The sequence below is a fragment of the Chiloscyllium plagiosum genome, unplaced genomic scaffold (assembly GCF_037043375.1).
Source record: "Chiloscyllium plagiosum isolate Xiang-an unplaced genomic scaffold, Cpla_swu_hap1 HiC_scaffold_12, whole genome shotgun sequence".
In the NCBI taxonomy this organism is placed as follows: domain Eukaryota; kingdom Metazoa; phylum Chordata; class Chondrichthyes; order Orectolobiformes; family Hemiscylliidae; genus Chiloscyllium; species Chiloscyllium plagiosum.
The window spans coordinates 46,289,033-46,303,384 of NW_028270150.1; the positions used below are offsets into that span (position 1 = coordinate 46,289,033).

General features: G+C 39.3%; 1 protein-coding gene across 7 annotated transcripts in view; it reads right to left on the reverse strand.

The window, feature by feature from the left end:
* Positions 1-14,352, reverse strand: part of spag17 (sperm associated antigen 17) — a 228,948-nt gene that overhangs the window by 132,098 nt on the left and 82,498 nt on the right. For all 7 annotated transcript variants that reach the window (XM_087992764.1, XM_087992765.1, XM_087992766.1 and 4 more), the window contains exons 23-24: positions 12,324-12,412; positions 613-861 (exon numbers count right to left, since the gene is read on the reverse strand). In XM_087992764.1, coding sequence (XP_087848890.1) covers positions 613-861; positions 12,324-12,412 — 338 coding nt within the window. The remainder of the gene's footprint in view (positions 1-612; positions 862-12,323; positions 12,413-14,352) is intronic.

The window sequence follows — 14,352 nt, forward strand, 5'->3', positions numbered from 1 at the left end:
TCCAAGGAAACCCACGCAGACACAGGGAAAATGTGCAAACTCCACACAACCCAAGGCTGGAATCGAACCCAGGTCCTTGGCGTTGAGAAGCAGCAGTGCTAACCACCACCATATAATCTAAGAATTTTTAAATCTTGAAACTTTTGAAAGGCTTTCAGGATCTCCAGTTCACACTTCCAGATACACTAATGCTGCAGCAAAATCCCAAAAAATCCATCTGTTTTTCAATCTGAGATGTAGCCCTCCAGCATTATAAAGTACCTTAGTGCTCACTCCAAATATATCCCAAGACCCAAGTTGGCCAGCAGGGCAATTTACAGGCAGCCAGTAACTCTGCCTTCCTTTATTTGTATAAGGACTGAGATCTGAGCAGAATTCAGGTGAGTTGTTCACAATAAGTATCTCTGCACACTTAACAAGCTGCACAACCTTGTGTGGAAAATTGCGTAGATTCAGAAAGAAAAGCTCTTAATGCTCAATTCTGCCATTATTTTTGGGTGAATCTACTTTATACTCTTTTATTAAATTGCAACAAGCTTGGCAAATTTTGTCTCCAGGTCTGGATATTAAAATTCTGCAAATGTAAACAGATATAACAAGATTATAACAAACCTGGTAGAATTTCTCAGTTCGCTCTGCTGTTTCCTGAACTTCTGGCTCAGCCTCTGAAATACTTTCTTGATTCTCTTTGATGATTTGACTGTCCTGTTTTGTTGGCTTCTTTGATAGCCTACTTGATTTGGAGTCGGATTGGTGAACAGCTTCTTCCTTCTTTTTGCTAATTGGTCTGTCTTTTTTGACTTTTTTATCTTGCTTTCTTTGTTCCTCCTCTTTCATCTTATCCTGGTCTTTCTTCCAAGCCTAGGAACCAGCATAACCATAATAAGAATGTACAAGAATGAAATTCTTAATCCTATAATTCACATTGTATTGTATAGAAAAGTGGAGCAAGTATCCGCTCAAATTTTGCAATATGAGAAATCCTGGATTTAGCTCATTTAAATATTGTGGGGCAGGACAAAGGCACATACCAGACAAGCAACTGGCCAGTTAGATTATGAGGTAAAATATTCAAACTCATGCCAGGGGACTCTAAAAAAGTACTGGGAAACACAAAAGTGCTGTTTTTAAAGTTGGGAGTGTAAAGACAGTACCACATGTAAGAGTTTAAAACACATTAGAAAGGAAACTGAAATCTGAAAGTTCTTTGAGATTACATAAATATAATTCCTAAAACATGTGCATGAATATGTTGAAACCACATACTTTAGTGGGAATTCCTAAAAATAAAGTATGAAAACAATTTAGGACAGAGAAGAAAAGTGGTCAGCCTGTAGAATTTGCTGGCACAGAAAGCAGTGGAGGACCAAACACTGTACGATTTGAGGTGTTGGATATAGCACATGGGGCTAAACGGACCAAAGGATATGGGGAAAATGCAGTAACGCACTATTGAATTGAATGATCAGCCATGATCATAATGAACTATCATAAAGGGCAGCAAATATGTGGCAACACCACTAACTGCAAATTTTCCTGTATGCCATTCACCATCCTGATGCAGAAGTATACTGTTGTCAATGTCATTGGATCAAAATCCTGAAATACTCTCCCTAATGGCATTCTAGGTATATTTATAGTGCATGGTTTACAGCCGTTTCAAAAGGTGGCTCACCACCACCTTCTAAAGTGTAAATAAGATGGGCAGTATTTGTTGGCCCAGCCAGCCATGCCCATGTCTCATGAATTAATTTTTAAAAATGAATTAAATAAGAAGAGTGGCAATGGATTGAGATGGGATTGAAAATGTTGAGAACTCATTCAGCTAACACTCATTTAAACGTAGTGCCAACATGGTGACTGGAATGATGCTGCCAGGGAAGTGTTAAAAAAATTGCTGAACCTTGTGATTATGAAAGTCAATGGACATTTTCCTGATTAGCTGGACTTAACTCGCATAAATGACATTTCTATTCCCCTTCCAGTTAAGTCTGGCAGTATAAAGACAAATCTGAAGAATTTCCTACATAATAAATTTACATTAATTACTGGACTTCGTATGAAAATGTAACTATTAACTAATATTAATCTAAATTCTTCATCCAAGACACTTTCACAAAAATACAAACATCAATTCAATCAGTGAGAGGGTGTTCAATATTAAGTTTGGAAAGATACTGAGAAATAAAATCACAGCCTTTTGCTGATTACAGAGGTAAAAAAAAGACTCAGCATTCTTATTCAACTGGCACATTGAGATCTCCCCATAAAATATAATCTTGGTTGGAAGATTAAGAAATCCATTTAATACAAAATTTGGTAAAGGATTTGGGCTGCAGATAACTAATGTGAGCAGAACACTGGTATTTGATAATTGTAAATGAATGTAATTTTTGGTGTTGAGGATGTTGGTTCTGGAGAAGGAACAAGTAAAGTTAGATAGAAGGAAAATAGAATAGGTTAATACAGAGACTCCATTCAACCCATAAAATCCATGCCAGCTCAACGCAAGAGCAAGTTAGTGCATTACACTAATTTGTCCGTGGCCCAAAAAATCTTCCCAACACAAGTAACTTAACTAATTCTCTCACGAAAGTCATGTTTGAACCTGCCTGCACCAACACTCTCAGGCAGAGTATATCAGACCTTATTCAGAAACTAAGTTTTTCTATATGTCATCTTTACTTCTTTTCAGCAGGGCTCATGCCCGAAACGTCGATTCTCCTGCTCCCTGCTGTGCTTTTCCAGCAATATATTTTCAGCTCTGATCTCCATCATCTGCAGTCCTCACTTTCCCCTCTTTACTTCTTTTGCCAATCACTAAATCTTTATTCTCTTGTTTTCAATTCTTCCACCAACTGAACAGCTTTTCTGTGTGTACTCCACATCTAGATTTAATGACTTTGAACACCTCTATCGATTCTCCTTTCAACATTCTGTTCTTTAAGGATCTGTTTGGAATAGAAACTCAATCTGTAACAATGTATCTGGTTTGCTGTAGTCATGAGACCTCTACCCTAAGGCACAGACTGGGGGCTGCAATGTTGCAACCAGTTTCAATAAAATCATAATCTTGGAGAAGTACTGGTTTTGGACTGGGGTGGACAAAGTTAAAAATTGCACAAGCTTTCAGTACAAGCTTTCAGAACGCTGCTCCTGACTTCATCAGGTATCACAGTACAGGCCAGGTTATTGTCTTGAGAGCTCAAAAAGCAAAATCAAAAGTAGAGCCGAGATTGAGTGTCGAAGAGCTGTTAAAATTCACAGCTCCTGACTGGGTACAAGAATGTTCAGAGCTATGAAAGTTGCTAGAAATAACTGAGAAAAAAAAACTAAAGAAGAGCAAAGAAACAGACCACACCATGAACACTGGGTAAGATGCAATTACTATAATTTTTCATCTTGCAGCTCTAGTCGAAATGAAAAGTGAGATGAATGAAAAGACAATTTCCTTCATACAGAGTAAAAAAATTATGAAACAAAAACAGTAATTGCTGGAGAAACCTGGCAGATCTGGCAGCATTTGTGGAGAGGTAAACAGTTAACGGAAGTGTCATTGGATTGAAAATGTGAACTCTGTTTTCCTCTTCACAGCTGCTACCCAGACCTGCTGAGTTTTTGCACCACTTTCTGTTTTTGTTTCAGATAGAGTCATGGAGTCATACAGCACAGCATTAGACCCCTTGGTCCAACAAGTCCATGCCAAGTATAATCCCAAACTAAACTAGTCCAAACTGCCTAGTCCTGGCACATATCCCTCCTGGCCAATATCCTTTCCTATTCATGTATCTATCCAAATGTCTTTTAAACATTGTAATTGTATCTGCACGCATCACTTCCTCAGGAAGTGTATTCCACACATGAACCACCTTTTGTGTAAAAAAATTGCCTCTCATATTTTGAAAAAAATCTCTCCCCTCTCACCTTAAAAATGCGCCCTTAGTCTTGAAATTCCTCATTCTATGGAAAAGACAACTACCATTATATTATGAACTTATGTCAGGTCGCTTCTCAACCTCCTATGCTCCAGTGAAAAAAGTCCCAGCCTTTCTTTATAACTCACACCTTGTGTATTCAGCAACATCCTCGTAAGTCTCTTTTGAACCCTCTCCAGCTTGATAATATCCTTCCTATGACTGGATGACCAGAACTGGACACAGAATTCTAGAAGAGGCTTCACTAATGCCATGCACCACCTCAACATGACTTCCCAACTCCTGTACCCAAAGGACTGAGTAGTGAAGGCAAGTGTGCCAAACACCTTCTTAACCACCCTATCTATATGTGATGCAAACTTCAAAGAATTATGTACCAGAATCTCTGTGCCCCTCTGTTCTACAATATTACCCAAGGCCCTACCCTTAACTATATAAGCCCTATGCTTGTTTGTTCTACCAAAATATAATACCACGCATTTATTCAGATTGAACTTCAACTGCCATTTTTCAACCCATTGACCAATTTGATCGAGATCCTTTTGTAATCTTAGAAAACCTTCTTCATTGTCTACTATACCACCAATTTTGGTGTCGTCTACAAACTTACTAACCATGCCTTCTATATTCTCATCCAAATCATTTATATAAATGATAAACAAAAGAGGACCTAGAACTGATCCCTGTGGAACACCGCCGGTGGCAGGCCTGCAGGCTGAAAAGCAACCCTCCACTGTTAACCTCCATCTCCTGCCATTAAGCCAATTATGTATTCAATTGACAATCTCCAGCATCTGGAGTTCTTTGTTTTACTTTGGGTAAAAATTATGAAACTGCCACAGATCTGCATGCGAAATCAGAGCTGCTACACATTTATTATGTTTCAAAGATACTGTTTCAAAGTATATCCTATTTGCACACAAATGTATGGCTAGAAGGAGGCACAGCAAACATATACAAAGGCCAAAGATTACGACTATCATTTTGCATCATTTTGTAATAATTAAGAGATTAGTTCAGTCAGGTGTATAATTGATCACGGTTTGTGATAATTGGAATTATGCAAGAGAACATTCTGTCAACATAAAGTATTGTACAACACGGTGACTTTTACAGACCTGTGGAAAGTGGCTTAATTGTGATCCAAAAGTTAAGCCCTCAAACGTAACGTTGAGGCTATGTGAAAGAACTAGAGCTGTGTCACAAGTTAATCGATTACATTGTGAGTCCAATGGAATAACAAGAACAAAGCTGTAGAGTTCCATATTATAGATGGCAAGCAAAAGTCACTCATCTCAGCTAGAACAAGTCTAAAGCTTGGACAACTAAGCTTCAATGTGACAAAGCAGATTTACAAGTGTTACAGCACACTAAACCACTGACCACAAATCACTCTTAGAGGAGTACAACAACACGTTCACAGAGCAGGATGTCATCAATAAAACATCGTCTCAAAACAGATGAGAGTTTAAACCCAATTCAGGATCTGCTGAGGAAAATTCCAGCTGATCTTAAGGCTAGTCTGAAAGACAAGATAGGTCAACTGGAAAAGCAGGAAAGGGACAACTCCTCCAGAACAGATTAGCAGCATGTTAGCTGTGAAACAACTCGTAATGTTGAAATTATGCATCGATCCGTGGGAAATAAATAAAACTCTGAATGGACCTCTGAAAGGAATTTTGCCATATTTTGCAAAGTCAAAAGTATTCACTGATCTAGATGCAAAGGGTAGTTACTGCTAAGCAAAGCTGATGACAGCAGTAACTTTCCAAATGCATTCTGGATATCCTTCAGGAGATGCAGATAGTTGTATATGGTGTTTGGTTTTTCTACTGCTCCAGAGGAGTATCAATGTAGAGGACATGCGATAATTCATTATCTTCTCATAGTGGAAGCTGTAATGGATGATTGGCTAGTTTATGGGTGCTGGTAAGACAGAATGTATCCACAATAGTTATGATCTAGGACATTGTGTATGAGGTATGATTTTATGAGTGCGACCATTTCAGGCTGTTGCTTGACGAGTCAGGAAGACTTTGCAAGGTTGATGGGGCAGACTTTGCCACTATCATTTCCAGTCACAAGGTCAATGATAAATGGTTTGACAATTTCATTCCTTTTCTGGGACATTTTAGTTAGTAGAAACATTGAGTGACTTGTTAGGTCATTTCAAAGAGCATTTAAGAGTCAACCACATCACTGGGAGTCTGGACTCACAAACAGGCCAGACCAGGTAAGGACAGCAGATTTCCTTTAGAGGACATTAGTGAACCAGATGTGCTTTTATTACAATGGTTTCACAGTCTTCACGAGACTATTTGCCAAAATGGGATTTGAACCCATGTAATTAAAGCATTACCTGGGTCTCTGGGCTACTAGTCCAGTGACAATAACAGTATGCCATTCTCTGGCTAAATGTAATCTTCTTATTAGGATTCACTTTGTAACAATGTATATTAAGTTTGGAACCTCATAATCATTTAGACTTTTATCATTAAAGACAGTGTAGTGACTGAATACATAAGGACATCCCACTACCTCACCGTTTATACAGTTTATGATACACATTGACTTTATGCACTGTGTAAACATTTAAGGACCATCTACTTGGTTTTTTTTATGAGTGCTTTATTATCATAGAACATAGAACATTACAGTGTAGTACAGGCCATTCAGCCCTGTGGAACCAATCTGAAGCCCATCTATCCTATACTGTTTCATTTTCATCCATATGTTTATCCAATGACCAATTAAATGCACTTAAAGTTTTTTTAGATTAGATTACTTACAGTGTGGAAACAGGCCCTTCGGCCCAACAAGTCCACACCGACCCGCCGAAGCGCAACCCACCCATACCCCCACATTTACCCCTTTTAACCTAACACTATGGGCAATTTAGCATGGCCAATTCACCTGACCTGCACATCTTTGGACTGTGGGAGGAAACCGGAGCACCCGGAGGAAACCCACGCAGACACGGGGAGAATGTGCAAACTCCACACAGTCAGTCGCCTGAGTCGGGAATTGAACCGGGGTCTCTGGCGCTGTGAGGCAACAGTGCTAACCACTGTGCCACCGTGCCGCCCACTTGGCGAGACTATTAAAGTTGCAGGTAGAGCATTTCATACCCCTACTACTCTCTGAGTAAAGAAACTACCTCTGACATCAGTCCTATATCTATCACCCCTCAATTTAAAGCTATGTCCCCTCCTGCTAGCCATCACCATCTAAGGAAAAAGGCTCTCACTGTCCACCCTATCTAAGCCTCTGATTATCCTATACAGTTGCGCCTCAACAGACGAACGACCTCGTTCACGAACAAATCGGTTTACGAACAGAATTGTACTTAAAATTTTGCTTCAACATACGTACGAAATTCAAGGTATGAATGCAAAAAGCCTATGGTTTCATTGTCATTGTTCTGCTTTGCTACGCACACTTTGAATATTCGTGAACTGGGTCCCGGAACGGATTAATTTCGTAAATCGAGGCGCTACTAATCTCTAAATTAATTCACCTCTCAACCTTCTTCTCTCTAATGAAAACAGTCTCAAGTCCCTCAGCCTTTCCTCATTAGATCTTCCCTCCATCTTAGTAAATCACTTCAGACCCCTTTCCAAAGCTTCCATATCCTTCCTATAATGCAGTGACCAGAACTGTACACAATACTCCAAGTGTGGCCACACCAGAGTTTTGTAAAGCTGCAATATGACCTTGTGGCTCCGCAACTCAATCTCTCCACCAATAAAAGCTAAGATACCGTGTGCCTTCTTAATAACCTGGGTGACAACATTCAGGGATCAACATATATAGACACTGAGATCTCTCTGCTCTCCACACTGTCAAGAATTTTACCATTAGCCCAGTACTCTTTATTCCTGTTGCTCCTTCCAAAGTGAATCACCTCACAGTTTTCCACATTAAACTCCATTTGCCACTTCTCTGCAGCTTATCTATGTCCCGCTGTAACTTGCAACATCATTTGGCAGTGTCCACAACTCCACCGTCTTCAGTGTCATCCGCAAATTTAGTAATACAATGACCTCATCTAGGTCATTTATAAAAATGATCCTTGCAGTACACCACTAGTAACTGAACTCCAGGATGAACATTTCCCGTCAACCACCACTCTCTGTCTTCTTTTAGCTCGCCATTTTCTGATCCAAACCACTAAAGCACCCTCAATCCCATGCCTCCGTATTTTATGCAATAGCCTACCGCGAGGAAACTTATCAAAGGCCTTACTAATATCCATATACGCATCAACCGCTTTACGCTCATCCACCTGTCGGTCACCTTCTCAAAGAACCCGATAGATTTGTGAGGCACGACCTACCCTTCACAAAACCATGCTGACTATCGCTAATCAACTTATTCATTTGTAGAAGATTATAAATCCAATCTTTTATAACCTTTTCCAACAATTTACCCACAACCAAAGTAAGGCTCACTGGTCTATAATTACCAGAGTTCTCTCTACTCCCCTTCTTAAACAAGGCGAAATCCCTTTTCCTACCTATGTCCTCAGTACCTATGTGGACTATGACTTGGGGCTGCTCCCCCCTCCCCCTTAAGGATCCCAAAAACACGATATGAGACATCACAAACCCTGGCACCTGGGAGGCAGCCTGCCATCCATGAGTCTCTCTCGTTTCCACAGAACTTCCTATCTGTCCCCCTAACTATGGAGGCCCCAATGACTCATGCTCTGCTCTTCTCTCCCCCTCCCTTCTGAGCAACAGGGACAGACTCTGTGCCAGAGACCTGTACCCCTGGCTTTTGTATGCATTTTATATACGTTGGAAGCAATTTTTCCACTATCTCCTTTAAAAGAAAAGTTACATATTCCAAACATCTACAACCATATAGAGGAAGAGCATTAACTGACAATGACTTCCAAAAATATTTAATGAGGAACTTGCACCAATTAAGCAAAACTGACACAATAAATCTAGAGTATCAATACATTAATTAAGCTAAAGAAACGGGCAAGGAAAATATGACAAAATGCCATTTCATCTTAACACACATATCTTAAATTAACAAGACCAACTATAATTGGAAGGACGATCCTGTGAGTAACTGGCAATTTAATAAATCAATCTGGAATTAATGGGGAAATGACATTGTTTGATGACCATCGCATACCAAGCTGAAACTTAAGTTTGCAGAGCTTGACCCCAGTGGTGTTAGATACAGACCAGAAACCATGTGTGACCTAGTGCACAGTAAGTCACATGCCTGGAAAGTCACTACTCTGCTTTGATAAACATTACTTTATAACTCAATTAAAATTCTCTGCCATGCCAGACTGTCTCCTATTTGCTGAATAGTTAGTGTCTCAAATAGACAAATAAGTATTTTGGTGTGACTTTAAATTGTAACCTAAAACTTAAGAGAAAACCAAGGAACTGAATCAAACCAGAGGAAGGCATGAGATGTGCTCTACTGCCCTAACATGAGTGCAGAAATCAAGGCTGTGAAAAACAAGCATGGTTTGCCTTCCTCAATGGTTCTCTATTACAAGATGGATGTATGGATTTGCCTTTCTGAAGAGCCCTGATTCAAATTTCCTGTCAGAAATACTGTGTTCCTTTATTTTGTAAAAACGGGCTGAGGGGACAATTTGCACAAATTAGCCACTTCCTGTAAAATTTGGTACTGTACATGCAATGCATACACAAAGACTGATTGATGATAATAATAAACTGCTAATGCATGAGAACAGTTATGCACATATTGGGTAACTTGGGTAACTCGAAATGCACATGATAATGCATAAATACTTTTTTTTTAAATTCACATAGCTGAAGTCCCTCATTCTTGGAACAATCTTGCATATCTTTTCTACATCCTCTTTATATTCTTTCCATCCATCCTAAAATGTGCTGCCCAGAACTGGGCAGAATCTTGATGAGATATCGGGGTTTTGCCTGCTGGCTGAAACGCCAATGAGAAACTTCTATTGCCTCTTTTTGGAAACACGCCAACCAGACAGTAGTGAGGCCATCAACAGGTCTTTCTCTGGAATGAAAACCTGAGAATGGAGGTCTTGCCTAAATATCTGTCGGCCAATTAAAGTCTGCTATCCAAGAATCCGATTGCTCAGTAACTGGGTGATTGGAGAGATGGTAAGTTGAGGCATCTATTAAATGTCCATCAGTTGGCAATTTGAGGGCCTTAATTTCTGGTGAGTCAAGATATTTGCCCACTGACCTCATGTAGCATTTAACTGCAGAAATGGTGAGAAAGGTGTGAATTTCACTTGAGGACAAACCCACCCAATTATCTCCTCTATTCACCATCTCACTTGTCACATCCAGGGAGGAGAAATTCTGCACAATGTTACGTCACCTCAGAAAATAAAAAAAATTGTCCTATTCGAAAATTCTGTTTCTTGAGGCGGCATGGTGGCTCAGTGGTTAGCACTGCTGCCTCACAGCGCCAGGGTCCTAAGTTCAATTCCAGCCTTGGGTGACTGTCTGTGTGGAGTTTGCACGTTCTCCCCGAGTCTGCGCGGGTTTGCTCCTGGTACTCCGGTTTCCTCCCACATTCCAAAGATGTGCAGGTCAGGTGAATTGGCCATGCTAAATTATCCATAGTTATTAGCAGCATTAGTCAGAGGAGGGTGGGTTACTCTTCGGAAGGTCCGTGTGGACTTGTTGGGCCAAAGGACCTGTTTCCACATGTAGGGAATCTAATCTTAAAAATAAAATGTGAGTCAATTGGTTTAGTGACTAGCATGTGAAGCAGAATGATGACAATGACGGTTGAATTGCCAGGCTGGCTGTGGCAACTCATGGTGATCTGCCCCTTCATATGATCTGACTTGCTCAATCATGTCCTCAGGTTATACACAGTATAACTATGATGTGAAGAAGCCAGTGTTGGACTAGGCTGGACAAAGTTAAAAATCACACGTTATAGTCCAACTGTTTTATTTGGAGCACTAGCTTTTGGAGCGCTGCTCCTTTATCAGGTAGCTGTGGAGCAGGTTTAATAGACACAGAATTTAAAGCAAAAGATTACAGTGTCATGCAACTGAAATGATATATTGAACAAACCTAGATTGCTGTTAAGTCTTCCATCTTTTAGAATGGGTTGCAGGTTTCGGTTCATTAACATTTAAATACCAAAACTTCTTTTAGGTCACATTTTCAAGATAAGGTTTCATGAAAAAAGGTGACATCTCAGCTCAGACAATGCATTAAAGGTGTGAACTTAGAGTTTGTATCTCATTCTTGAGTCAGATTGTAGGAAAGTAGGAATTTAGAAAATATTACATGGATTGACTGGCTGCATTGATTGCCTGCAGATTGCATGCTTTTTGAGCAAAATAGAATGTATCTGCAAGTTTAATGCTGAAAATGCAAATTCACCCCATAAAGTTATATGTATGTGTGTGTGCATGAGAGAGAGTGTGAATGCATGTGAGAGACAGAACCAGTCTGACTCAAGATTGGAATACAAACTCTAGCCTCGCACCTTTAAAGCATTGCTTAAGCTGAGATGTCATTTTTTAAAAAATAAAATCTTAAGTTATCTTGAAAATGTGACTTAAAAGAAGTTCTGGGATTTACATATTAATCCCAGCATCTCATTCCAAAATGCAATCCATTCTAAAAGATGAAAGACTTAACAGCAATCTATTATTTCAGTTGCATGACACTGTAATTTTTTGCTATAAATTCTGTGTCTTATGGTCCTGCTCCACAGCTACCTGATGAAGGAGCAATGCTCCAAGAGCTAGTGCTTCCAAATAAACCTGTTGGACTATAACCTGATGTAACGTGATTTTTTTAACAGTATAACTAAGAAGAAAGACACTTGTGATTGTTTGTGAACAATGGCCAGTTACGTAGAAAAGGTGATCTCAGAGGACACAAAGCACTGCAGAGATTCAGTAAAATTTTGAGAGCTACATGTCTGTACAGTTGACCACAGGACAGTCAAATTTACTGGACAAAACACTATTTTACGTGAAAAAAGTGCTCTTTCAGTATATAAACCTAAAGCTCATAGTCACACTGCACTATAGTTCATGCCATGTCCTTCCTAAAATATAGACATATATCATCTCACTGGAAAAATTGTCAGGGGTTACCAATTGGTAACTAGAGCAGATGAAACTCTTGCCTTGATCAAGATTTTGTAAAATTCTGTCAAAGTAGGAGATCCAAGCTTCCATCTGTAACATGATGTAGATAACATTTATAGTTTTCTTTCAGGCTAAAGATAAAATTATGACTAACAGAGGAAATTAAAGGTTTTGGTGCAGTATATCATTAAGTTTTAAAAATGCTTATACATAAAACTTTATTGACAATCAAGGCCATAATACAGTGGGAAATAGCTTATACTTTTCTAACACAAATGCAAAATACTTGCTTTAAGTGATCCTTCTCGCATGAAAGATCCATTAATTTTCTCATCATCTTCTTCAATTTCTGATTTAGTTGGTTGCCTTGAAATACTCACTTGAAAAAAGAAGAAATTGCATTACAGCACAAGCCATGACTTACAATTAAGAAGAAAGAACTTTGTAATCTTAATTTTCAGGATGTTCTAAACGCTTCAAAACCAATTACTTTCAGGTGCAGTTATAACTATGGTTGTCATGTAGGTAAATGTGATCACAAATTCGCTCATAGCAAGAACAATGAATGAACACATTTCTTTTGGTTGTTTCAGGTGTTTTTGACAGAATAACAGGAAATCTCCCCGTTCCTCAACATGAACCATTTGATCCTTTATATCCATCTTGGATTGTGGACCTGGCTACATTTTGTTGGAATAAAATACAGTGCAGGTGTGTAATTGCATTGAGTTTTGAACACACAACCTTCTCATTCATTCCCTACTAAATCAAACAGATAATAGAAAGGTAGGCAGCTAAGGCACATGTATTATTCAGAATATCGTTTATTATGTGCCCACTCATGATTTAGGCAAAGTTCTCTCTTGGAAGGACAAATTAAATGCATAAATATATACTTGGGCATCAACGAGAGCCAGGGATAGGAATATAAGATTGACATACAATATCCCTGCCATGTCTGCACAATTTTCAATTATCATTTTCAACAGGAAGTGGATCACCATGTCCCAAAATGAGTGGCCAACTTTTAAATGAGACAATAATAGTGTAGGTAAGTCATATGGTTCATTTTACTGTACTTTATACTCATCAATAATCATGCCAATAAACAGAAGGCATTCAGTGTCGTTACGGCACAAATAAATTTAGAAACCGTCAAAGACATCACCAAAAAATTCATATGATTGGATCTACTGAGGTCAGCACTTCAAATATTCTCTAAATCCAAAGGTCAGGAATAAAGGAACAGAGTCCTATAATAATGGGTGTCTACCTCCTTTATATTGCCTCTGGATTTCATGAAAATTCTGACAGAGGTTGAATAGGCCTATTTGCAATAAGGTGGTTGTCTAATAATGCTATGTTAATGCAGTTAGAAGCTATGTTACCAGTATTCATGTCTCAATGCTCTGTTTTTTTAAGGGGTTTTGCAGTAGGGCTTGTGTCTAGACTGAACTCATAGAATCATAGAACACCTACAGTGAAGAAAAATTTCATTCAGCCCATCGAGTACACATTGACCCTTGAAATAGTACCCCACCCAGAACCAGACCCCTACACTATCACCCGACATTGCCCTTGGCTAATCCACATAACCTGCACATGCCTAGAAACTATGGGCAATCAAGCATGTCCAAACTACATAACCTGCACATCTTTGGACTGTGGGAGATTACTGGAACATCTAGAGGAAACCCACAGTGCAGACACAAGGTGAATGTGCAAACTTAACAGAGACAGTAGCCTGAGAGGGGAATCAAACCCATGTCCCTGGTGCTGTGAGGCAGCAGTGGTAACCACTGAACAACCATGCCACCTCAGATCAGATTCTTCCAACTGATGTTGTTCAATAGTGCCCATAGAGTTTATAGGCCTGCCAGGAGGTGGACTAACACAGTATATATGGCTAAGCACATTAGGACCTTATGTACTAGATTTGGACACATAAGAACTTGGACGAGAAAAAAAAATTATATTTGTATGGTGTATTTCATGGTATTTAGGTATATATTTAATAGCTGAAAATGTGTTGCTGGAAAAGCGCGGCAGGTCAGGCAGCATCCAGGGAACAGGAGAATCGACGTTTAGGGCATAAGCCCTTCCTATATGTTTAATAACCAGTTACTGTGTAATGCAGAAAATATGGTACCATTTGCACAAAGTTAAGGATACTCAAACAGTCATGCAATAACAGGAATACAGGAAATAGGAGCAAGAGTCAGCCTTTTCGCCCTTATGCTTGCTCTATCATAAATTAGATCATGGTGCATCTCCTACCTTAACACCCACTGCCCCACACTATGGTGCTGGGAATCCTAC